Below are 22,707 nucleotides of genomic sequence, written 5' to 3' on the forward strand. Positions count from 1 at the left end.
CACATACCACACATACCACACACACACCACACACCACACCACACAGACCACACATACACACACACCACACACTCCACACACCATACACTCCACACACCATACACACTGCACAAACCACACACCACACGCACACCACACACACCACACACCACACACACCACACACATACACCACACACACCACACACCACAAACCACACACATACCACACACACCACACACAAACACCATATACCACACACACACCACACACACACACCACACACCACACACATACCACACACACACCGTACACACACCACACACAAACCACACATCACACACACACACCACACACAACTTCTCTACCCCTCCTGGTCCGGGCAGCACCTATAGGCAGGTGGAGAGAGGACGTGCACCTGCAGACACAGCAGCCCTATCCAGACACGGGATGAATTCTTCCCTGACCTCACACAAAGCTGTGCGGAGACACACTGCCGCGCACGCTGACACAGAGCACAGGACGCCCAGACAGTCCCAGATACAACACGAAAGGACCTGGTGGCACACCTGTGGCCTCCTCCCAGCACACAGACACACATACACACCTCTCCACGTGGACACACAACACAAACATGGGCTTCTGCACATTTCGACCCCTCCACACTGGGACGGACCACTTACAGCTCTGGGACAGGGCCAGGGACCTGCCCCACCTGGCTCCACGTGGGTCCACGACCACACACATCACAGCTCACAGCCACGCAACCTCAAGGGTGCACACACGTGTGCAAACACACCCTCACCAGCAATGGAGAGTCTGGAAGGAGCCATGTGACACCTCCGCCCCACACCCGCCCCCACCTCGGCTCTCACGCACACAGTGGCGCTCTCCTCCTCCACAGCTGAGGGGGAAGGGGCCCGGGACCCCAGGCTTCACGTCTGCACCTTCCATGCCCCCCTGCACCCCAGCTCAGGACCTGACAGACACAGATGTGGGGACACAGGTCAGAGAGCCAGCCTGGGGCAGGGTCCCTGGGCTTCTGGGAGCTCCTCCCCCACCCCCACCAGCCCCCTGCTCAGCTCTGTGCTGCACGCTCCACCTGCTGCATCCCCTCCCAACCCTCTTGCCTGGGGGCTGGGGGCCAGGGCATCCAGAAGCTCGGAGAAAGGGACAGAGACACTAAAGGGGAAACAGAGGTCCCGGGAGAGGGGACAGAGAGCCAGAGGCAGGGCAGATTGTGTGTGTTTGAGAGAGAAGGGGGTACAGAGACCCAGAGAGAGGGGGACAGAGGCCCAGAGAGACAGAGGGACAGACTAGAGAGACAGGGGGACGGAAACCCAGAGACAAGGGGACAGAGACACAGAGAGATGGGGGACAGAGACCCAGAGGGAGGGGACAGAGACACAGAGAGACAGGGGGACAGAGACACAGAGAGACAGGGGGACAGAGACCCAGAGACAGGGGGACAGAGACACAGAGAGATGGGGGACAGAGACACAGAAAGGGGGACAGAGACTCAGAGAGAGAGGAGGACAGAGACCCAGAGAGAGAGCGGGGGACAGAGACCCAGAGGGGACAGAGACCCAGAGATAGAGGGGGACAGAGATCCAGAGAAAGATAAGATAGAGACCCAAAGAGAGAAGGGGACAGAGACCCAGAGAGACAAGGGGACAAAGACTCAGACAGGGGACAGAAACCCAGAGAGAGATAGGGATAGAGACCCAGAGAGAGAGAGGGTGACAGAGACCTAGAGAGACAGGAAGCAGAGACTCAGAGAGAGAGAGAGAGAGAGGCAGACAGAGACTCAGAGAAAGAGGGGGACAGAGACCCAGAGACAGGGGGACAGACACCCTGAGAGAGAGGGGGACAGAGATCCAGAGACAGGGGGACAGAGACCCAGAGAGAGAGGGGGGACAGAGACCCAGAGAGAGAGGGGGACACAGACCCAGAGACACGGGGACAGAGACCCAGAGACAGGAGGACAGAGACCCAGAGAGAGGGGGACAGAGACCCAGAGAGAGGGGGACAGAGACCCAGAGAGAGGGGGTCAGAGACCCAGAGAGAGAGAGGGGGACACAGACCCAGAGACAGGGGGACAGAGACCCAGGGAGAGAGGGGGACAGAGATCCAGAGAGAAAGGGGGACAGAGACCTAGAGACATGGGGACAGAGACCCAGAGACAGGAGGGCAGAGACCCAGAGAGAGAGGGGGACACATACTCAAGAGACACGGGGACAGAGACCCAGAGAGGGGACAGAGACTCAGAGAGAGAGGGGACAGAGACCCAGAAAGAGGCAAAAGAGACGGACGGGGGACGGGAGACAAATGCTCAGAGGGGATGCAGAGTCCTAGAGAAGTGGGGGTCATTGACCCTGAGATGAGAGAGCCAGAGAGAGGACGACACGACCTACAGAGGGGACAGACGCCCGAGAGTCGGCTCCTCTGGGGTCTCGGGAGCTGGGCTGGAGTGAGGTCCGCAGGGGGTGGGTGGGGGGCTGAGGGGCTCAGTGGGTGTGGAGAGAGAGGCCGGGGCTGGGCCGAGCGTGCGCGGGGTCCGAGTGCGAACGGTGGGGCTCCTGTGGGGCTGACAGGTGGGTTTGGGGTAGAGATGTGCGTTCAAGAGGAGGCGGGCCCGGGCGGGTGGGGAAAGCCCAGAGAGAAGGGGCGGGCTCCTGCTGGAGGGCGCGGGGACCCCAGTTCCGGGCGCCGGGGGTGGCGGGGCGGGGAGACCCTGGGGGGGCTGCGCGGGGGCGCCGTGCCTCGCTGGCCGCGGGGAAGGCAGGGACCAAGCTAAGGAAGAGGACCCTCCCCCGACCCGCAGCCCAGGCGGCGGCCGGAACCTGCGCCCCCGCCCAGATCCCTGCGCCGCCGGGTCTGCGTGCCTGTCTCTGGGTCTCTGCATCTCCGCGTCCCGGGGCGCCCCGTCCACGCCTCCGCCCGGACCCCCGCCTCCCCCGCCTGTCTCTGTCTCTAGGGGGGTCTCAGCCCTCGTCTCTCGCTGCGGGTCTCCGCGCATCTCGGCGTCTCTCTCCGTGTCTCTCTCCGTCCCGGCGCCTCTGTCCCGGGCTCTCCCCAGCTCCTAGCCTCAGTTCCCTGCGCGCCTCCATTTCCCTCCTTCCCCCGCCGGATCTCCGTCTCCCCTCTGTCTGCACATTCCGCTCGCCTCTCCTCCCTGGCTCCACGTCTCTGTCTCTGTCCCTGTCCCAGGTTTGCTGTCGTCGGATCTCTGTCCGAGTGTCTGTGCCTCCACTCACCCCCGACCCGGACCCCCGAGCCCCCTCCCGGGTCCCCCACTCCCATTCAGGCCCGGGTTGGTGGGGTGGGGGGGCGCTGCGGCGGGAGCTGTGTGTTCCCAGCGCAAAATAGACTCTCGTTGCCATGGCGACGCGCGCGGGGCCTCCGAGACGCGAGGCTTCGGGCTTGGGGGGTGAGGAGGGGGGACACCTGGATCCGGAAGGCGGGGGCCGGGGGCGCCGCCGCCCGGTCCCAGGGGCTCCTCCTAGATCCCTGGGGAGAGGGGTGCTGGGCGCTCCGACGCTGGGGGCCGGGGGACCGGACCTTCTGGGAGGGGTCTGGGCTCCCAGGGTCGGCGGTGGGGGCTCGGATTGCCTAACGCGGGGCGGGCTGGCTGACAGCTCTGACGCCGGTGTCCCTGAGGACTCAGGGGTGGCCTCTCAGGTCCCTAAGGTTGGGGAAGAGGCAAGGGCTGCAAATCTGGAACGGGGGAGCTCTCCCTGGGGGTCTGCAGAGTTCCAACTCCCAAATCTGCAGAATTCTGGGAGCCCCCATGTGGGTCCCGGAACTCCTGCGTCTGGGGGAGCCGGGACTACAAGGCTGAAGCTTTCAGCCCTTCCTTCCGTCCGTCCATCCATCCACCCATCCACATGGATGTCTCTTCCTTCCTCCCCGTCTCCATGTCCTCGTGCCTCAGTTTCCCCCCCGCACCGGGGTGCGGTCTCGCTCACCTCGCTTTCCGGATGCGGGACCCTTGGGGAGCCGGGGGCGGCGGCGTGGGGGGCGGCCTGAGGCAGCGGCGGAGCGCGTGTCTGCCGGCAGCTGGGCTGGGCGTGCGCGCGCCGGCTGGGGGCGACCCCGGCCGCAGTTCTCCTCCGGGCAGATGCGCCGCGTCCGTGCAGATGTGTCAGCCGCCAGCCCTCGCCTTTGCCTCGCGCCGGCTTTGAGCCGAGAAGAGGCACCTCCCCCTCCCCACCTGCTGGGGACCCCGCTTTCTCCCTCATGCAGCCCCCAGTCGCCCCCGGGATCCCCCCCAACCCAAGAATGGTTTGGTCCACAGCCACATGTATGTTTATTCTGCGAGTCCGTGTCCCACAGTTTGAGACTCTTCTTCCCCTCCCCTTCCCGCCCCGTGAAGTGGCCCGGGGCCGAGCCCCGCCTCCACCTCGGCTCAGCCAATTCCCACCCAGCTTTCAGGAGTCTTATTTGCATTTCCGGGAGCAGCTGTCCAATGGAAGGGCAGCACCCTACCTCCCCCCCAAGGGGGCGGCACTCCTGGTGGATCGCACCACTCTTGGGATCCAGGGATGGGGGGAACGCGCTTCCACTGAGGTCCGGGCGACAGGAGGGTGGTCTTCCCTCAAGGCAGGGTTGGAGTTCAGTGCAGGAGGGGGTTCTGACCTTGGAAGAGGCCCAGCAGTCCGCTGTCTGGGGCGGGCTCCTTGATGAGCTTCTGGATCTGTAGGGGCAGAGGCAGATGGGACAGGAAGAGTCTAGGGTCCTGATCTCCATGGATGACAAATCTGAGGGACACCTCTCCGTCTTCATCTCTGAGATGTTACGGCCAGCAGCTGCCCAAGACAACACTCCCTCTTCTCAAGACTTTTTCTGGGGCCTCCCTTTCATTACACATGACTGGTTGAGCTCCTAAGTGCCCACCATCTTGGTCTGCTTTGCTGGCTTGGACCACTAAGGGTGGACAGCTCTGTGCCAGGGCTTCTTATCTACACCTTCCTCTTCTTAGGTAACCTCATCTCTCTCATCCCTCTTCTGGGCCCTCAACTCCCAAATCCAGCCTGGACTTTGCCCCTGAACTCCAGACTCATCTATCCAACTGCCTCTTAGACAGACATGAGCAACCAACCGCATTTCATCCATCAGCAAGTCCCAGCAAGTTTATCTCCAGAAAATAAAAATAATAATAATAAAGGAAAAAAAAAAAAAAGCCTGCATCCCCACTGCCTCATCACTGCTTGCCTGGGTGCCCAAATTAACTTCCTTACTGACAGGTCTCCCTCCTCCCCTCTATGCCACACTCCCTAACCCATTGGTCACACAGTGCCAGAAAGAACTTTGTAAACTGCCAATCTGATATGGGCAGCTCCCCTGCACCAAACCCTGATGGCTGCCCATGGCTGAAATCCCAAACCTTTGGGCTCTGGCTCCTGTGTGAAGACGGGGTGCTGGCTCCTCCTGCCCAGTGCTCACTGTGGCCTGCTACAGCTCTTTGGACAAAGAAAGCTCAGTCCCCCTCCCCTGGGAACACTGAGTGCCTGATGCTCCCTTCCCCTGCAGGTCAGAATTCAGGGCCACCCCTGCCACTCTCACTCATCCCTCTGCAACTCCCACCCCAGCTGGGGATCACGATGTGTGATTGAACATGGATTGATGCAGACTCCAGGGCTCACCACACTGGCTGGCATGGAGTAGGTGCTCAGTGAATGTCTCACAGAGCTGAACTAGAAGGAAGGCAAGGAGCAGACCTGGGAGGGCCTGGGAATGTCAAGGTCCGGGGCCTCTCCAGCATCCTGAGGGCCAAGGGCTTGAAGCAGGGGGGCCCAGTACCTGGCTGACCCTGGTAGCAGGGCGGCCACTCTGGGGGTGGGTGTGGAGTCTGAGAAACTGGAGGAGGGGCACCTGGGCCGGAAGGGGCAGAGGCGGAGGAGATGGAGAGTTGGGGATGGGTGTGGATAGGTCAAGGGGCTTCTATCTACAGGGTCTCTGCTGACCTGTTCTTGCCCAGTGTCTGCCTGGTCCTTTCCTCCTTCAGTTCATTCTAAAGTCACCTGCTCCAGGACGCCCCCTAGACCCTCCAATACAAACCCCTTCCTCTGTGCCCTGACCCTCTGGATCGCCTCCCCCATTTCATCGCTCTCTGTGGTCCTTGTGGTCCATTTGCAGACTCCTTTCATGGATTTATGGCGGTGACAGTGACCAGCAGCCTCCCCTCCAAGAACCTGGCTCCCCCTGGAGGCGGCAGGCTGCTGGTGCCGGGATGTATTCCCAGAACCCAAAGACAAGACCTTTGTCAGATGCAGGGGAGGTGGGGGCGGCCGCGAGGGCATTACCTCCTTGAACTGCGGGTGGGCGGCATCACCCACCAGCTGCAGAATGAGCCCTTCGCTGGTGGAGAGGAAGGCACCACTCTGTCTCATGCGGGCCAGCGCCACCAGCCGGTCCACCTGGCTGTGAATAGGAGGGAGGGAGGGAAGGTTGGTGTGGATGCCACGGCCTAGACACCCAGACACGCTGGCACCCTGGTGGGAATGGGAATGCCGCCTGTGGCCCTTCCTGGGAACCCCTCATGGCCCCCAAGTGCACCCACCCAGGGAGGGCGCTCTCACCTGCGTGAGGAGCAGGCGTCCACCACCACGTGGACCTGCAGCCCCCGGTCCAGGAGGTCCAGGGTTGTGTTCTGTGGGTAGAGAGAGGTCAGGGCCAATCCCGGATAAGAACAGGGGTCCTCGGTAAGGAACTGGGGATGCTGAGTCAGAATTAGGGGCCCAGAATGGGGAGGAGGGAGGCTTGGATCAGAGCAGGGGGCCCCCAGGTCAGAAGGGGATCCAAGATAGGATGGGGCCTGCATGTGAGAAGAGAGGGCCCAGGTCAGGATGGGGGTCCGACAGGGAAGTGGAGGTTTCCAGTCAGGGAAGGAGGTTCTATTTAGGATGGGGGTCCCAGGCGAGAATGAGGGACCCTTGGGGTCAGTCAGCATCTCACCAAGATGCAGGCCTGTGCCTCAATGCCACAGAGCAGCACAGAACGCAGCTGGGGCCGGCTGTCCAGCTCCTGCTGCAGGGCGGGCACCATGCTGAAGCAGGTCTTGGTCAGCGGCTGAAGGCCCTCAGCCCCCAGCTCAGGCACCGTGGGGCCCAGGCCTTGCGGGTACTGTTCTGTCAGCAAGACTGGCACCTCCAGCAGCCGGGCCACCTGTGCCAGTGATGGGGAAGAAAGGTCAGGGTCTGAGGGAAGAGGAGCTGGGCCTGGACTCCTGGGTCTCAGGGAGGAGGGGCTGGGCCTGGACTCCTGCATCTGAGGGAGGAAGGGCTGTGCCTGGACTCCTGGGTCTGAGGGAGGAGACGCTACACCTAGACTCCTGGGTCTGAGGGAGGAGGAGCTGGGCCTGGACTCCTGGGTCTGAGGGAGGAGGGGCTGGACCTGGACTCCTGGGTCTGAGGGAGGAGGGGCTATGCCTGGACTCCTGGGTCTGAGGGAGGAGGGGCTACGCCTGGACTCCTGGGTCTGAGGGAGGAGTGGCTGGGCCTGGACTCCTGGGTCTGAGGGAAGAGGGGTTATGCCTGGACTCCTGGGTCTGAGGGAAGAGGAAGTGGGCCTGGACTCCTGGGTCTGAAGGAGGAAGAGTTGGGCCTGGACTCCTGGGTCTGAAGGTGGAGGGCTGAGCCTGGATCCTGGGTCTGAGGGTGGAGGGTTGAGGCTGGATCCTGGGTCTGAGGGTGAAGGGCTGAGCCTGGATCCTGGGTCTGAGGATGGAGGGCTGAGCCTGGATCTTGGGTCTGAGGGTGGGGGACTGAGCCTGGATCCTGGGTCTGAAGGTGGAGGGCTGAGCCTGGATCCTGGGTGTGAGGGTGGAGGGCTGAGGCTGGATCCTGGGTCTGAGGGTGGAGGGCTGAGCCTGGATCCTGGGTGTGAGGGTGGAAGGCTGAGCCTGGATCCTGGGTGAGGGTGGAGGGCTGAGCCTGGATCCTGGGTCTGAGGGTGGAGGGCTGAGCCTGGATCCTGGGTCTGAGGGTGGGGGGCTGAGCCTGGATCCTGGGTCTGAGGGTGGAGGGCTGAGGTCATACCCTGAGCATGCGGGCTGCCACTGAGACGATCTGTGGGAAGTAGGCGATGTTGTGGCGGAACTTCTCCTGCATGTCACACAGGAACAGGATAGAGGATCCTGGAAGGACTCGGCCCAGGATGGGCCTGGCAGCCGCCATTTTCTGGGGGTGGGCAGAGGGGCGCTGGGTCAGGCCCGAGGACTCCTCTCAATGTCTCCAGCTGGCGTCCAGGTCCTTGCACACAGAGCCTTGCAGGGCCCGGGGCACCTTGCCAACCTTCTTCCCACCTCCAGGTCTCTGCGTCTGCCGTTCCCTGAGCCTGGAACGGGCTTCTTTCTTATTTCTGTCCTATTCGGCAGGGAGGTGACTTCCTTGGGAAGCCTTCTGGGCCACGTCCACACGTGGCTCCAGGTGTCCCCCTCCCGGCCCCCGTGTTCTCCTTGCTGAGGACTATGTATAACATCAAGGAGTGCTTCATGATTCTGGTTACCATTCGCCCTGGTTACCATCCACCCCAGTCACCATCCACCCTGGTTATCATCTGCCCTGGTTACCACCCGCCCCGGTTACTATCAGATCCCAGTTACCATCAGCCCCAGTACCATCAGCCCTGGTTACTATCAGATCCCGGTTACCAATAGATCCGGGTTACCATCAGCCCTGGTTACCATTAGCCCTGGTTACCATCTGCCCCAGTCACCATCAGCCCCGGTTACCATCAGCCCTGGTTACTATCAGATCCCGGTTACCAATAGATCTGGGTTACCATCAGCCCTGGTTACCATTAGCCCTGGTTACCATCCGCCCCAGTTACCATCAGCCCCAGTTACCATCAGCCCCGGTTACCATCCGCCCAGGTTACCATCAGCCCTGGTTACTATCAGATCCCAGTTACCATCCGCCCCAGTTACCATCAGCCCCGGTTACCATCAGCCCCAAAATGGAGGCTCTGCTGGGCATCCTATTTTGGGCCAACCCACGCCCCAGGGCCTCCTGAACGGCCCACCTGATCCTCACCTTGCTCCAAGAGGAAACTGAGGCCATATTCTTCAGCCATAGGAAGAAAGGGGGCCCCTGAACAAGCCATAGCATGGACAGACCTCAACACAAAAGCCATGGAGTGTGAGATCCTGTTTACCTGAAATGCCCAGAACAGGCAAATCCGCAGACAGAAAGCAGATGGGGCTGAGCACAGTGGTTCACGCCTGCAATCCCAGCACTTTGGGAGGCTGAGGCGGGCGGATCACCTGAGGTCAGGAGTTTCAGACCAGTCTGGCTAACATGGCAAAACCCCATCTCCACTAAAAATACAAAAATTAGCCAGGCAGTGGTGGGCGCCTGTAACCCAGCTACTTGGGAGGCTGAGGCAGAAGAATCGCTTGAAACCCAGGAGGCGGAGGTTGCAGTGAGCCGAGATTATACCAATGCACTCTAGCCTGGGCGACTGAGCAAGACTCTGTCTCAAAAAAAAAAAAAAAAAAAAAAAAAGGAGACTGGGCTCGGTGGCGCACACCTATAATCCCAGGACTTTGGGAGGCTGAGGCGGGAGGATCATCTGCGGTCAGGGGTTTGAGACCAGCCTGGCCAACATAGTGAAACCCCATATCTACTAAAAACACAAAATCAGCCAGGCGTGGTGGTGCACGCCTGTTGTCCCAGCTACTCAGGAGGCTGAGGCAGGAGAATTGCTTGAACCCGGGAGGTGGAGGTTGCGGTGAGCAGAGATGGCGCCACTGCCAGTCCAGCCTGGGCAATAAGAGCAAAACTCCGTCTCAAAAAAAAAAAAAAAGCCGGGCGCGGTGGCTTACGCCTGTAATCCCAGCACTTTGGGAGGCCGAGGCAGGCGGATCACAAGGTCAGGAGATCGAGACCACGGTGAAACCCTGTCTCTACTAAAAATACAAAAAACTAGCCGGGTGAGGTGGCGGCGCCTGTAGTCCCAGCTACTCGGGAGGCTGAGGCAGGAGAATGGCGGGAACCCGGGAGGCGGAGCTTGCAGTGAGCCGAGATCGCGCCACTGCACTCCAGCCTGGGCGACAGAGCGAGACTCCGTCTCAAAAAAAAAAAAAAAAAAAAAAAAGAAAGCAAATGGGTGGCTGCCAGGGGCTGTGGCCGCGAGGAATTCAGGGTGACCGCTGAGGGGTGTAGGATTTCTGTTTGGGATACTGAAAATGCTCTGGGGCTTGGTGGTGACGGCGGCACAACAGCATGACTCTATGAATGCTGCTCCACTGTGCATTTTCAAATGGCTGAAAGGGTAAGTTTTATGTTAAGTGCATTTTACCACAATAAAAAAAGAAAAAGAAAAAGAAAAAAAGGACAGGCTAGTGAAGCCACCTGGCCAGCGATTATTTTGCAGGGGAGGAAACCTCGACCCAGAGGGCCCGTTCACCTGTCCTAGGTCTTGCAGCCATGCAGGGCACACCTGACTTCCACTCGGTCAGAGCGTCTACACTGTCAGAGCGTCTACACCACAGGGGCCCTGTCTCAGCATGTCTTGGCCTGTGTCCCTGGGAGGCTGGTGTTTTTGGGTCCCTGAGTTTGCTGCACAACTGAGGGTTTGGGCTGCGCTTTGTCTGCAGCTCTCTCCCCGTCTGTGTGTACAATTTGTTTGTACTGAACTCATTTATTCATTAACTCACCAGGGAAATGGGAGACCCTGGAGGCTCATTAGAAGCAAGACAGAAGGTGTTCTGGGAAGCTGAGGGAGCCAGGGCACTCAATGAGAAGCTGCTATTTTCTTTTTCTTTTCTTTTTTTCTTTTTTTTTTTTTTGAGATGGAGTCTTGCTCTGTCACCCAGGCTGGAGTGCTGTCGCACGATCTCGGCTCACTGCAGCCTCTGCCTCCCGGGTTCAAGGATTCTCCTGCCTCAGCCTCCCGAGTAGCTGGGATTACAGGCTTGCACCACCATGCCCGGCTAATTTTTGTATTTTTAGTAGAGATGGGGTTTCACCACCTTGGCCAGGCTGGTCTTGAACTCCTGACCTCGTGATCCACCTGGCTCGGCCTCCCAAAGTGCTGGGATTACAGGTGTGAGCCACCGCACCTGGCCTGGAGCTGCTATTTTCAAAGCTGGGTAGTGAGGACACTGCTGCTCATTGTCTTTCTTTCTCTCTCTCGTCCTGGCCTCAAGCAACCCTCCTGCCTTGGCCTCCCTGTACTATTTTTTCTTTTTGAGACAGGGTCTCATAGTGTCATCTAGGTTGGAGTACAGTGGCACAGTCATAGCACACTGCATCCTTAACCTCCTGGGCTAAAGTGATCATCCCACCTCAGCCTCCCAAGTAGCTAGAGCTACAGGTGTATGCCACCACACTTGGCTAATTTTTGTATTTTTATATTTTCAGAGACAGGGTCTTGCTATGTTGCCCAGGCTGGTCTCCAACTCCTGGGTTTAAGCAATCTTTCCACCTCAGCCTCGCAACGTGCTGGGATTACAAGCGTGAGCCACCACGCCTGGCCGATTATTCTTTGAATAAAATCCATCCACCATAGCAAATGTTTTCTATGTGCATCATATCTCAAGTTTAAAAATGAATAAATGGTTAAAATAGTGAATTTTATGTTGTGCAAATTTTATCTCACTAAATAAAATTGAATGGAAACTCCCTCTGAAACAAAATCAGTGAATTAATCCCATAATTACAACAGTGATAAATGCTGGGATTTGGAGGGAGCCAGATCCAGCTTGGCAGGGGCTGCAGTGTTCTCCCAGAGGAAGTGAAGACAGAAAAACGATCTTTTCAGAAAACACAAAGCTCACTATTACTCCCCTGTCTCAAACTGTCCCCTGACCCCCGTGGATTCTCTCTGTCCTCAGGACTAAGATGCAGACGCCCCTTTCCCCACTCCAGCACTGCTCTGAAGACCCTCCAGCCTCAGCCCAGCCACTCCTTCCTCTCAAACAGCCCTTGCGGTTTCCTCCCCCTGGAGTGACCCTCTCATACCCACTCACGTGCTAACCCTTCCTCCTCTGAGCAGGAGGCAGGACCTGGGACACTCAGGCCCCAAGGGATGATTCTGAGGGAACCAGGAGCTGGAGAGCTGACAGGTGGGTCACGAGGGCCCTGGAGTCTCTCTGCTGAGGGCAGTCAGGAGCCATGGAGGGGCACATCTGGGGGCCAGCATGTCCAAAAGCCTAGCAGGCATCTGTAGCACCCAAGAACTCCCCTCTGGCCTGACAGCAGTGTGGGTTGTAACAACTCCTAGGGACAGCCGAGCAGCTGTACTTCTCAAAATGATGGATACACAAACCCTCTGACCTCAAAAGCTGCTCCTAAGCATTTATCCTACAGACATTCATGTGAAACGACACAGGGTTATTCATTACAGGACTCTTCCCCAGAGCAAAGGAGCAGAAGTATCAATGTCCACAATTAGGGTATACTGGTTATGTAATAACCAGTATGGTTATGCCGTAACTATACTCTGTTATTCCTCGCAGCCAGAAAAAATTACGAGGAAGCTCTTTAAGTAACAATACGAAAACATGTTTGAGAGAAGTGAAAAAGAAGCAGAACAGTGTGTGTGGAATGCTCCTTTTTGTGCCAAAGAAAAAAGGGAGAGAAAGTGTGTCTGTGTTGCATATATCTATATCTGCTATCTCTGGCAAACGAGCAAGAAACAGGAGACTCAGACGGGTGAACCAGGCACTGGGGAAGTGTGTAGGAGCCTTTTCACTAGGTCCTATTCTGTTTCTTCTGAATTCTGGACAATGTGCAACAGGTTGTCTAGTCAATACTATACACAATAAAGGGTTTAAGTGAAGCCAAAACCCAGCAAAAATGATCTATGATGTCAGAAGCCAGGACAGTGATTGCCCTTGGACCACTGTGATGGAAACGACGACGGCAGGAGATCCCGGGATGTGGCGCATGTTTGACTTTTTTCTAGGGGTACTTGTTTACACCAGGGTTCTCCCTTTATAAATATTTATTTGAGCTGTGTATGTGCAAACTGTATGATTTTCTGCGTATGTGGTATTATTCCAGAAAAAGTGTTCAAAATGCAAAATACAAAGATGGCTTCATGGCCCCGCTGTGCGGTTGAACTGGAGGCAAAGGCCAGGGAGGAGGAGGTCGGGGCTGGGGCCCAGTGGGACAGGGGAGAGACAGGAAGGGACAGCTGGGACGGTGGGGAAAGTCGGTGAGAAAGGCCCCCCGTTTCTGGTCGAGCGAGGGGCATGACCTGAAGACTCATAGGAGATCCCGGGGAGGGGAACTGGTTTTTGGGAGATGAAAAACTGGGGTGAGAGTGGATGTGTGTGTGAGCGAGAGAGATGTGGAGGGGAGGTCTGGGCTGGAGAGGGCTGGGCGTGTCCCGGGGAACGAGGAGAGGTTCAGCCTGAGCGGAGGGTATCCAAGGCCAAAGGGGGCGTGGCTGGAGGTGGGCGGCAACGGGGGCGGGGTAGGGCTGTGGATTTCCCGACGCGGTCTCGGAAACCTGGCCTTGGAGCCTGGACTTCCTGGTTGTGCGACCCAGGGCAAGTTTCTCTTTGTCTTAGCCTCAGTTTTCTCGTCAGAGAAATGGGGATGAAACATGCCCACCCTGCAGCGCTGTTACAGAGGCGGCAGGCGCGACCCGGGGACGCTTCGGGTCTCTGGCCAGCCAATTCTGGCGGGGCCACGTGGCGTCCTCCTTCTGGTTCTGTGACCTTGGCCTGGGACGACCAGGCAGAGCCTCAGTTTCCCCATCTGTTAGGCGGGAAGGTCGATCTCCAAATAGCGCCAGCAGTGAGAGAGGACTTACCCGGAAGGTGCCGGGTTCGAGCCCGGAACGGCCCCTCCGCAGGTGAGGCCTGGGGCACCCTCACCTCTCGGCGCTTGGACGGCCGCCGCTGAGGCCTCTTGCGGGCTTCTCGGGGCCGGTTACCGTTTCGTTGGGGCTGGACACGTGGCCCACCCCCTGCACCGTCCGCGTTCCGCCCACTTGGGTCGAGCCGTCCAATCGACACTCATCATGCGCTGCCTCGCCCCCTCCCTCCGGCCAATCCGCACGTGCCACTGCCTCTGCCCGCAATCAGCGCTCACCAACTCTGCCCGCCCCCTGCTTCTCAACCAATCCGCATATGCTGCTGCTTTGCTCCCGCCCCAGGGGAGGGGCGCCGGCAAGGCTGTCAGTCTGGAGAAAATGATTAGCTCGCAAAGTCGCGGTGGGGGCGGGGCAGCAGCGCGTCCGGCCAATGGAGAGCCGTAGAGGGCGTGAGTGGCGGCCGACGGGGCAGAGTCGCGCAGTGGTCTCCGAAGGCTCAGATCCTGGCTGGAGAGAGGGCGTCTCGACCGGCCCCGTTTTACGGAACAGGTCGCCGAGGCCGGGGGAGAGAGAGAGAGGGGTCTTACCTAGAGTAGAGGCATGTCTGCGGTTCGAATCCTGGCCCTCTGTCAAGAAACGGAGGCCTACAAAGATACCCAAGCACTTTCTAGGAAGGGGCTGGCTGAGGGCGTGATCGAGTGAGGAGTTTGACGCCCCCCTGTCCTTTGTGCTATGCGCTGCCTCAGTTTCCCCACCTGTACAGCACCTGCCTCCTCGAGTAGGGTTTAGAATAATTTAGACTCTGTGCTTGGAAATGGTGGTTGAGAGAAAGAGGGAATTTCCTAACTGACTTGGAATAAGTCCAAACTCCTCCCAATTCGTGGTTGGCCTTCCTGGTTCCCGCAGACCTCGCCTCTCACCACTCCCCCTGCTCACTCCGCTCCAGCCACATGGGTCTCCCCTTGCTGTTCCCTCAATGTCCCACCGCAGGGCCTTTGCACGTGTGCTCTCTCAGAATCCTAGGACTTCCCATGGCCCAGCCTTCCAGGCTTTCAAAGCCTTTCCCGACCACTTGGTGTCAGGTAGCCCCTCCATCAGGTCGCTGTTTTTAATTGTTTTGAAACATTAAAAAAAAAAAAAAGAAAAAGTTGCTCTATCAACCAGGCTGGAGTACCGTGGTAAGATCACAGCTCACTGCAGCCTCAACCTCCCGGGCTCAAGCAATCCTCCCACCTCAGCCTCCCGAGTAGCTGGGACCACTGGTATGCGCCACCACACTTGACTAATTTTTTTATTTTGTTGTAAAGACGGAGGTCTCACTCTGTTGCCCAGGCTGGTCTTGAACTCCTGGGCTCAAGTGATCCGCCTGCCTTAGCCTCCCAAAGTGCTGGGATTACAGGTGTGAGCCGCTGCACCCGGCCTTGTGTTTTATTTTCTTTTCAGCACTAACTCCAATCTGAATTGGAAATGAATCTTGCTTTTTGAAAAATGCATGGATATACTCTTTTATTGTCAGTTCCCCGCCAAAACACACACATGCACACAGAACAGGGAGCTCCCTGAGGCAGGGATCCCATCTGCCTCATTCACTGCTGAATCCTCAAGTCCTAGACCTGGGCCTGGTCCATAGCAGGCGCTCCATACGTCTTTGGGAGTAAATGAGAGGAAAGCAGACATTAGGCAGAGGTAAGTCCGGCTGAGAGCGAGGGGTGGATGCCAAGATGGGGCAAGGAAGAAGGAAGGGGAAAGGCGAGAAAGCAAGAATGGGACCTCCAGAAGAGGTGGAGGGGGGCCCTTGGGCCCAGGAGGAGACCCCTGAGGCAGTGGTCTGAGGAGGTGGTCTGGGTTGGTTTATTTTACCAGGGGCTGCCAGGAAGGGAGTGGACAGGTTGGGGGCTCCTGGAGAGGGCTGGAGAGCTGTCATGGAGGGGCCTCTGGCTTGTCCTGGGTTCTGAACTGGGTTGTGATTGGCCTTATGGGGAGCTGGTCCCCCAACCTTCAGGGATCCCCTGAGAATCCCAGGCACGAGGCACCTCCCACCAGTCCACCCAACCCCAGTCGGGAGCCGCGAGATCAGCCTCTTCCCCCAGGGCATGCGGGGGAAGGGGCAGGGGGCCACAGAAACGTGGGACCTGCTTCAGGTCCGGCTGGCCCAGGTCGAGATAGGACAGACCCGGCACTGGCAGGGGAGTGGGACCAGAGGAGGGGTCCCGTGGCACTGAGGTACACTCTGGGGTGAGCACAATGTTGTCAAAGAGGTCGAGGGTAGAGGTGTCCAGGGCAGTGAGACTCAGGCTGGCGCTGGCATGGGGAGCCTCAGTGGGGGCCACAGCACAGGCCACTCCCAGGAAGGGGGATGGAGGCGGCGGGGGTGGCTTTTGGAGCGAGGGTCTCTGGGGAGATGCCTCCTGGGACAGGATGGAGAGGGCCAGGCGCTGGGTGGCGGCCTCAATCTTGGTGAACTGCCTGTAAAGACAGATGTGAGCAGGCTGGTCTCTAACGCCTGAACTCAAGTGATCCTCCTGCCTCAGCTTTTCAAGGTGCTGGGATTGCAGGCTTGAGCCACCACCCCCGGCCAGCATGTTTCCAAGGTTCACCCATGTGGTTGCATCACACCGTGCTAGTTATTTATTTTGGTGAGTCCTGACCGCCTGCCACCCCCATGAAAACACAACCTCCACGACAGCAAGGAACTTTATCTGCTTTGCTAACTGGCCTGGCACACAGTAGGTACTCAATAAATGCATGTTGACTGTTGCTGGCATCCAGCCCTGGGGGCTGCTCCTCTTTGTGCCTGGTCTCCCCCAGCCAAGGGTGCTGGTTGCTCGTCCCCCTCCTCCCCCTCCCATTCCCACCTTCCCCACGGCCCCTCACCTGCAGATCTGGTTGTGTAGAAACCTTCTGTGGTTGGGCCGCCTCTTGTGGGGTCGGGTGCGCCGGGGCTGCAGGGCCCGCAGCATGTGGGCAGCCGCCCCGCTCACGAAGGCACACAGCTCCCGGGGGCCGGGCTCAGAGACCCCGGGGCCTTCGGGGACCCCGGGATGCATGGCCAGGGTGGTCTGAAGTGACTCCCCACAATACTGCTGACCAAAGTACCCCCCAAATCTGTGAGCAGGGAGGGGCAGGGGACTCTGGAGGCCCAGGTACCCCGGGCTGGGGAGGAGGCAGGGCTGGTGATTGGGCCAAGGCCTCCCCACTGCACCCTAACCCTGCCCCCACCTCCCAGGAGCCCGACCTGAGGTCGGAGGGACTGGCAGGTGGGGGCTGATATAGGAAGGCAGGGAACAGGGAGGGGAGGGGCTTTCTGGGGCCCTCTAAGTGCCCAATTAGCGCATAGTTGGACCTAGGATATGGGACCAGCGCACGCCAGTGGGGGACAGAGAATAGTGCCTGGAGATGGCCAATTAAGGGAACAAAGGCGTGGTTCGGGAGGTGAGGCCGCCAGTGAGTCAAATGCAGCGATTGAGCGTGGAGGACCCTTAATTGGAGCCGTGGGGAGGGGGCTGGGAGGGAGGGGAGCTGGGCTGCATCTGCCCACTCACCCCCAGACACACCTGTGCCTCCCTCCCTCTGCTCAGCCCAGGGCCTTAGGAGGGGAAACCGAGGCTCCCAAAGGGGCTGCTGCGGGCCGAGGTCTCCAGACTGCAGGAGGGGTTGGCTTCTGGGCGGTTGCCCCCGAAATCCTGGGGCTCATAGAATCCTGAGCAGCAGAGTGAGGGAGGAGAGGAGAGGAGAGGGGGGAGGCAGGACGGGAGGGGAGGAGAGAACAGGGTGCAGTCTCCCCCAGGGTGTGTTGTGGAGGGACTGGGACCCCTGGTGTCTGTGGGAGGCAGAGGATGGGCCGGGTCCCCTTGTTTCTGGAAGGGTGTTGGCCGGAGCGGGGACCCTGGGTCTCAGGTTGGGTGGGGGAGCGCCAGGTGTGACAGCCTCAGTCTCTGCTCAGAACCCACCCTCGGGGGTGTGCGCTGGGAAGCCAGGGTGCTTCCCGAAGTTGGTGTAAGAAATGACCACGGTAGGCCGGGCGCGGTGGCTCAAGCCTGTAATCCCAGCACTTTGGGAGGCCGAGACGGGTGGATCACGAGGTCAGGAGATCGAGACCATCCTGGCTAACACAGTGAAACCCCGTCTCTACTACAAAATACAAAAAAAAAAAAAAAATAGCCGGGCGAGGTGGCGGGCGCCTGTAGTCCCAGCTACTCGGGAGCCTGAGGCAGGAGAATGGCATGAACCCGGGAGGCGGAGCTTGCAGTGAGCTGAGATCCGGCCACTGCACTCCAGCCTGGGCGACAGAGCGAGACTCCGTCTCAAAAAAAAAAAAAAAGAAAAAAAAAGAAATGACCACGGCTTAGTACCTAGAACCGCACGTGCTGATTCTCCTGCCTGAAGCAGGGATTTGAGCCTGACGTCATGAGTTTTCTTGCCAGGCCCGCTCACTGGCCAGCAGTACTATGGGCAAGGTCAGCAGCTGAGGCCTAGGGTGGGGGCCAGCAAGCAGGTGGGGACATATTGGGAGCTGAGGTGAGTGCAGCCAGTGATGTTGCCAGAGGTCCAGTTTCCTGTCAGCAGAGCATGGTGAGACCAGCTGCAGTAGGACAGCCAGACACCCAGTGCCCTCACCAGCCACGGCACACACACGTTGACTGCCACCTCTGCCGTGCTTGACACTGCCACTGTGCTGAACCACTGCACAGGTGGGGCTGCTGGGCCTGGTGTGGCCGGTGTCTGTGTCAGGGACATCGTGGGCCTCCCCTGTTTCTCTTGGGTGTCTCCAAGGGTCTGCAGCCTCCTAGACAGCCTCTTGTACTCTGCCCCTTCGTCCCTCTGCCTGCCAGCTGTCTGTGACTCGCACTAGCCCTATTGCTATCTCTCCATCTCCCCTGCTCTTGCTCTTTCCTCTTCTGTTCCTCGTGGCTTTCTGTCCATCCCTGAGTTGTCTACAATTCTCTCCACTATCAACTATCTATCACCTACCTATCTATGGATCTATCATCTATGTATGTGTGTATGTTTGTATATATCTATTTTTAGAGACAGAGTCTGGCTCTGCCACCCAGGATGGACTGTAGTGGTGTGATCCTGGCTCACTGCAGCCTTGACCTCTTGGGCTAAAGGGATCCTTCCACCTCAGCTTCCTGAGAAGCTGGGACTACAGGCACCTGCCACCATGCTTGGCTGATTTTTTTTCTTTTGTAGAGATGGGGTCTCACTGTGTTGCCCAGGCTGGTCTCAAACTTCTGGGTTCAAGCGATTCTCCTGCCTTGACCTCCCAAAGTGCTGGGATCACAGGCGAGAGCCACCGCGCCCAGCCTCTCTCCTCTGTATTGTCTCTCTGACTTCATCTCCCCCATTTGTGTTCTGGTTCCTCTCCCTGTCTCTGTCTCTTTCACCATCTCTGGAGTTTCTCTCAGTGTTTACGTTTTAGGCTCTGAATGCTCTTCACTGCCTGTCTCTCAGCTTCTCTGTTTCTGTCTCTCTGTCTTCCCTAGGGCAGGTCGTCTGTGTGTGTGCGTGTGTGTGTCTGTGTCAGATTGTTTCTGGGTGGTACCGTGCAGTTCCTGTCTCCTGGTGTCCAAAACAAAGGATTGGATGAGACGTGCACAGACAGCAAAGGAAAGGAGCAAACGTTTATGAAGCACAGTATTCCACTCTCAGAGGGGAGAGCAAACTGAGCTCTCTGAGATGAGATCAGCCCTGGTTTGTTACATTTCATGGCCTTTTTTTTTTTTAAAGGACTCTTTTTAAAAATTTATTTATTTTTATTTTATTTTTTAAAATATTTATTTATTTATTTATTTATTTATTTATTTTTGAGATGGAGTCTCTCTCTGTCGCCCAGGCTGGAGTGCAGTGGCGCAATGTCGGCTCACTGCAAGCTCCGCCTCCCGGGTTCACCCCATTCTCCTGCCTCAGCTTCCCGAGTAGCTGGGACTACAGGCGCCCGCCACCTCGCCCGGCTAGTTTTTTGTATTTTTAGTAGAGACGGGGTTTCACCGTGTTAGCCAGGATGGTCTCGATCTCCTGACCTCGTGATCCACCCGTCTCGGCCTCCCAAAGTGCTGGGATTACAGGCCTGAGCCACCGCGCCGTCCTGTTTTTTATTTTTGAGATGGAGTCTTTTTTTTTTTTGAGACGGAGTCTCGCTCTGTTGCCCAGGCTGGAGTGCAGTGGCCGGATCTCAGCTCACTGCAAGCTCCGCCTCCGGGTTCACGCCATTCTCCTGCCTCAGCCTCCCGAGTAGCTGGGACCACAGGCGCCGCCACCACGCCCGGCTCATTGTTTGTGTTTTTAGTAGAAATGGGGTTTCACCGTGTTAGCCAGGATGGTCTCGATCTCCTGACCTCGTGATCCACCCGTCTCGGCCTCCCAAAGTGCTGGGATTACAGGCCTGAGCCACCGCGCCGTCCTGTTTTTTATTTTTGAGATGGAGTCTTGCTCTGTCGCCCAGGCTGGAGTGCAGTGGTGTGATCTTGTCTCACTGCAGCCTCCGTCTCCTGGATTCAAATGATTCTCCTGCTTCAGCCTCTAGAGTAGCTGGGATCACAGGTATGCACCACCATGCCTGTCTAACTTTTGTGTGTTTTTAGTAGAGACGGGGTTTCACCATGTTGGCCAGACTGGTCTTGAACTCCTGATCTCAAATGATCCGCCTGCCTCAGCCGCCCAAAGTGCCGGGATTACAGGCATGAGCCACTGCGCCTGGCCGTACATTTCATGGCCTTTTTATATGTTTTTCATCTCTTGCTTAACCTCACTTTATCTCTTGTAGGTTAGTTGCTCATCCTTGCCTAATCTCACTTTATCTCTTCTCACCAAATTACTCATCTTCAGCTTTATTTTTCGTGACCAAACTGCTACTGCGAGTCCTTCTGGCTTATTTTCCTTATCCTGCATGTTCCACCTCACTGCTTCCTCCCTTATTTCGCATGTCCTGCTTCTGCCATCTGACACGTTTTGCTTCTGCTACTGCTTAAGCTAACCTACGTCCAAAGGTCCCCTTTGCCTCCCCCAATTCCTCTGCTATTCTCCTGCCTCAAGAGGTCCGAGAGTCTGGTTCACGCCTGTGGTGTTGGGGGTGGCCTGAAGGTTTCCTGTCCTGTTCCGCTCCAGGTCTCAGGCACAGAGGGGAGGATCCAGGGTCCCTTGGCAAGAGGCCGAAGGGAGAGGACCCCTGGGTCTCTGGAGGATGGGAAGGGAAGGATTGGCCCTGAGGGCCGGGAAGGGGCTCAGGCTGGTCCCGTCACGTGGCTGGGGCATGACTTTTGCTACCTTGATACACACTTTATCGTGTGTATTCACATCTGGTAGCTCTTATTTCAAAATTTGCATTCCACAGCCCAGGGGCCAAGAGCAACCTCCGCCGGCCAGCTCTGTCCTTTTCAGGCCGGCCGGGAATGCACAGGGGGGCCGCCTGCAGGCTGCGGCCTCGGGACTGTCCACCAGGGGGCGCCCGCCTGGCCGGTGCTGGGCGGCCCGGCTCAAGGGGTGCGGCCCCAGAACTTGGGGCCCTCTCCTGTCTCCTGTCCTTGAGAACCATCAACCACGGTGAGAAGCGGGCTTCATGGGGTGTTTGTTGAGGACCTACACTTACAGGCTCCTCTCCCCTATCCCAGCCCTTGAAATGCTGTGTGTGTTGAGGGTGGACTTAGTCATTCAGCAAACATTTGTGGAGCACCTTGCTTTACCCAGCAATGGAGGAGGTGAGCCAGGCAGGTTGGGCCATGAGGGTAAGCGTGATGGAGAACCATAGAGGGTTTGGGGCAGGGGTAGACCCTGCCCCCAACCTCCTTTGCAGGCCTTGCTACAGCTGGAATGTGGAGACCGCACCCCCTAATCCCCCTACAATCTGGATGGGGGTGTCAGGGCCAGGCCAGGAAGCCAGGGACAACGCACAGTGTGTCCTTCCCTGTCCCCATCCACTCATCTGCTATCTGCTCCCTCTATCCAGTTATTGTGGGACCTTGTTTCCCTTAATTTATTTTATTATTATTATTATTATTATTATTGTTTGAGACAGAGTCTCTCTCTGTCACCTAGGCTGGAGTGCATGGTGCAATCTCGGCTCACTGCAACTTCTGCCTCCTGGGTTCAAGAGATTCTCCTGCCTCAGCCTCCCAAGTAGCTGGAATTATAGGCGCGCACCACCACGCCCGGCTAATTTTTGTATTTTTTAGTAGAGACGGGGTTTCACCATGTTGGACAGGCTGGTCTCGAACTCCTGACCTCAGGCGATCCACCCGCCTTGGCGTCCCAAAGTGCTGGGATTACAGGCGTGAGCCACTGCCTCCAGCCCCCTTAAAATTTATTATTAAAATGTACAGATAGCAGAGTCACAATGTATCATCACCCTGGTGTTCCCAACCCAGAAGCAGAGGGGCCAACCCTGTCATGTTTGGTTCACAACTCTTCTTCTGAGAGAAGGCTGGCCGTGGCTGCCTGTGTCTCCCCAGATTCCAGTGTTGAGGTTGTCACCCCCATGCTCCAGAGTGGGACAATATTAGGATAAAGGCTTTAAACAAGCAATTAACCTGGGTGCGGTGGCTCACGCTTGTCATCCCAGCGCTTTGGGAGGCCGAGGCGGGTGGAGGATCACCTGAGGTCAAGAGTTCGAGACCAGCCTGACCAACATGGAGAAACCCCGTCTCTACTAAAAATACAAAATTAGCCAGGCGTGGTGGCATGTGCCTGTAATCCCAGCTACTCCGGAGGCTGCAGCAGGAGAATCGCCTATACCTGGGAGATGGAGGTTTCGGTGAGCCGAGATCACGCCATAGCACTCCAGCCTGGGCAACAAGAGTGAAACTCTGTTTCGATAAAGAAGGAAGGAGGGAAGGAAGGAAGAGAGAGAGAGAGGGTGGAAGGAAGCAATGAAGTTAAACAAGGTCATCAGGGTCTGCCCTAACGAAATCTGATGGTGTCAATTACAGAAGAGATTAGGACACAGACACGCACCGAGGGGCC

At 57.7% G+C, this 22,707-nt stretch overlaps 2 protein-coding genes across 6 annotated transcripts; both read right to left on the reverse strand.

Moving 5' to 3' along the window:
* Window positions 1-4,269: 4,269 nt before the first annotated feature.
* Window positions 4,270-14,600, reverse strand: ISOC2 (isochorismatase domain containing 2). Of its 5 annotated transcripts, XM_025368708.1 has the most exons (7): window positions 13,747-13,920; window positions 9,015-9,135; window positions 8,019-8,159; window positions 6,937-7,146; window positions 6,561-6,631; window positions 6,285-6,402; window positions 4,270-4,675 (listed from the first exon to the last, which is right to left on the reverse strand). In XM_025368708.1, the coding sequence occupies exons 2-7, from the start codon at window positions 9,087-9,089 to the stop codon at window positions 4,595-4,597; spliced, it is 696 nt and encodes a 231-aa protein (XP_025224493.1). In that variant the 5' UTR covers window positions 9,090-9,135; window positions 13,747-13,920; the 3' UTR covers window positions 4,270-4,594. The 5 variants fall into 5 exon arrangements, with proteins under 5 accessions (XP_025224493.1, XP_025224495.1, XP_025224494.1 ...); XM_025368710.1 differs by lacking the exon at window positions 9,015-9,135 and having other exon boundaries at window positions 13,747-13,914; XM_025368709.1 differs by lacking the exon at window positions 9,015-9,135 and having other exon boundaries at window positions 4,272-4,675; window positions 6,561-6,679; window positions 13,747-13,914.
* Window positions 14,601-15,722: 1,122 nt separating this feature from the next.
* On the reverse strand, window positions 15,723-16,961 carry LOC112611947 (uncharacterized protein C19orf85). Its single transcript, XM_025365902.1, has 2 exons — window positions 16,624-16,961; window positions 15,723-16,215 (listed from the first exon to the last, which is right to left on the reverse strand). The coding sequence occupies exons 1-2, from the start codon at window positions 16,794-16,796 to the stop codon at window positions 15,723-15,725; spliced, it is 666 nt and encodes a 221-aa protein (XP_025221687.1). The 5' UTR covers window positions 16,797-16,961.
* Between the last annotated feature and the right edge of the window lie 5,746 nt (window positions 16,962-22,707).

The sequence above is a fragment of the Theropithecus gelada genome, chromosome 19 (genome assembly GCF_003255815.1).
Source record: "Theropithecus gelada isolate Dixy chromosome 19, Tgel_1.0, whole genome shotgun sequence".
In the NCBI taxonomy this organism is placed as follows: Eukaryota; Metazoa; Chordata; class Mammalia; order Primates; family Cercopithecidae; genus Theropithecus; species Theropithecus gelada.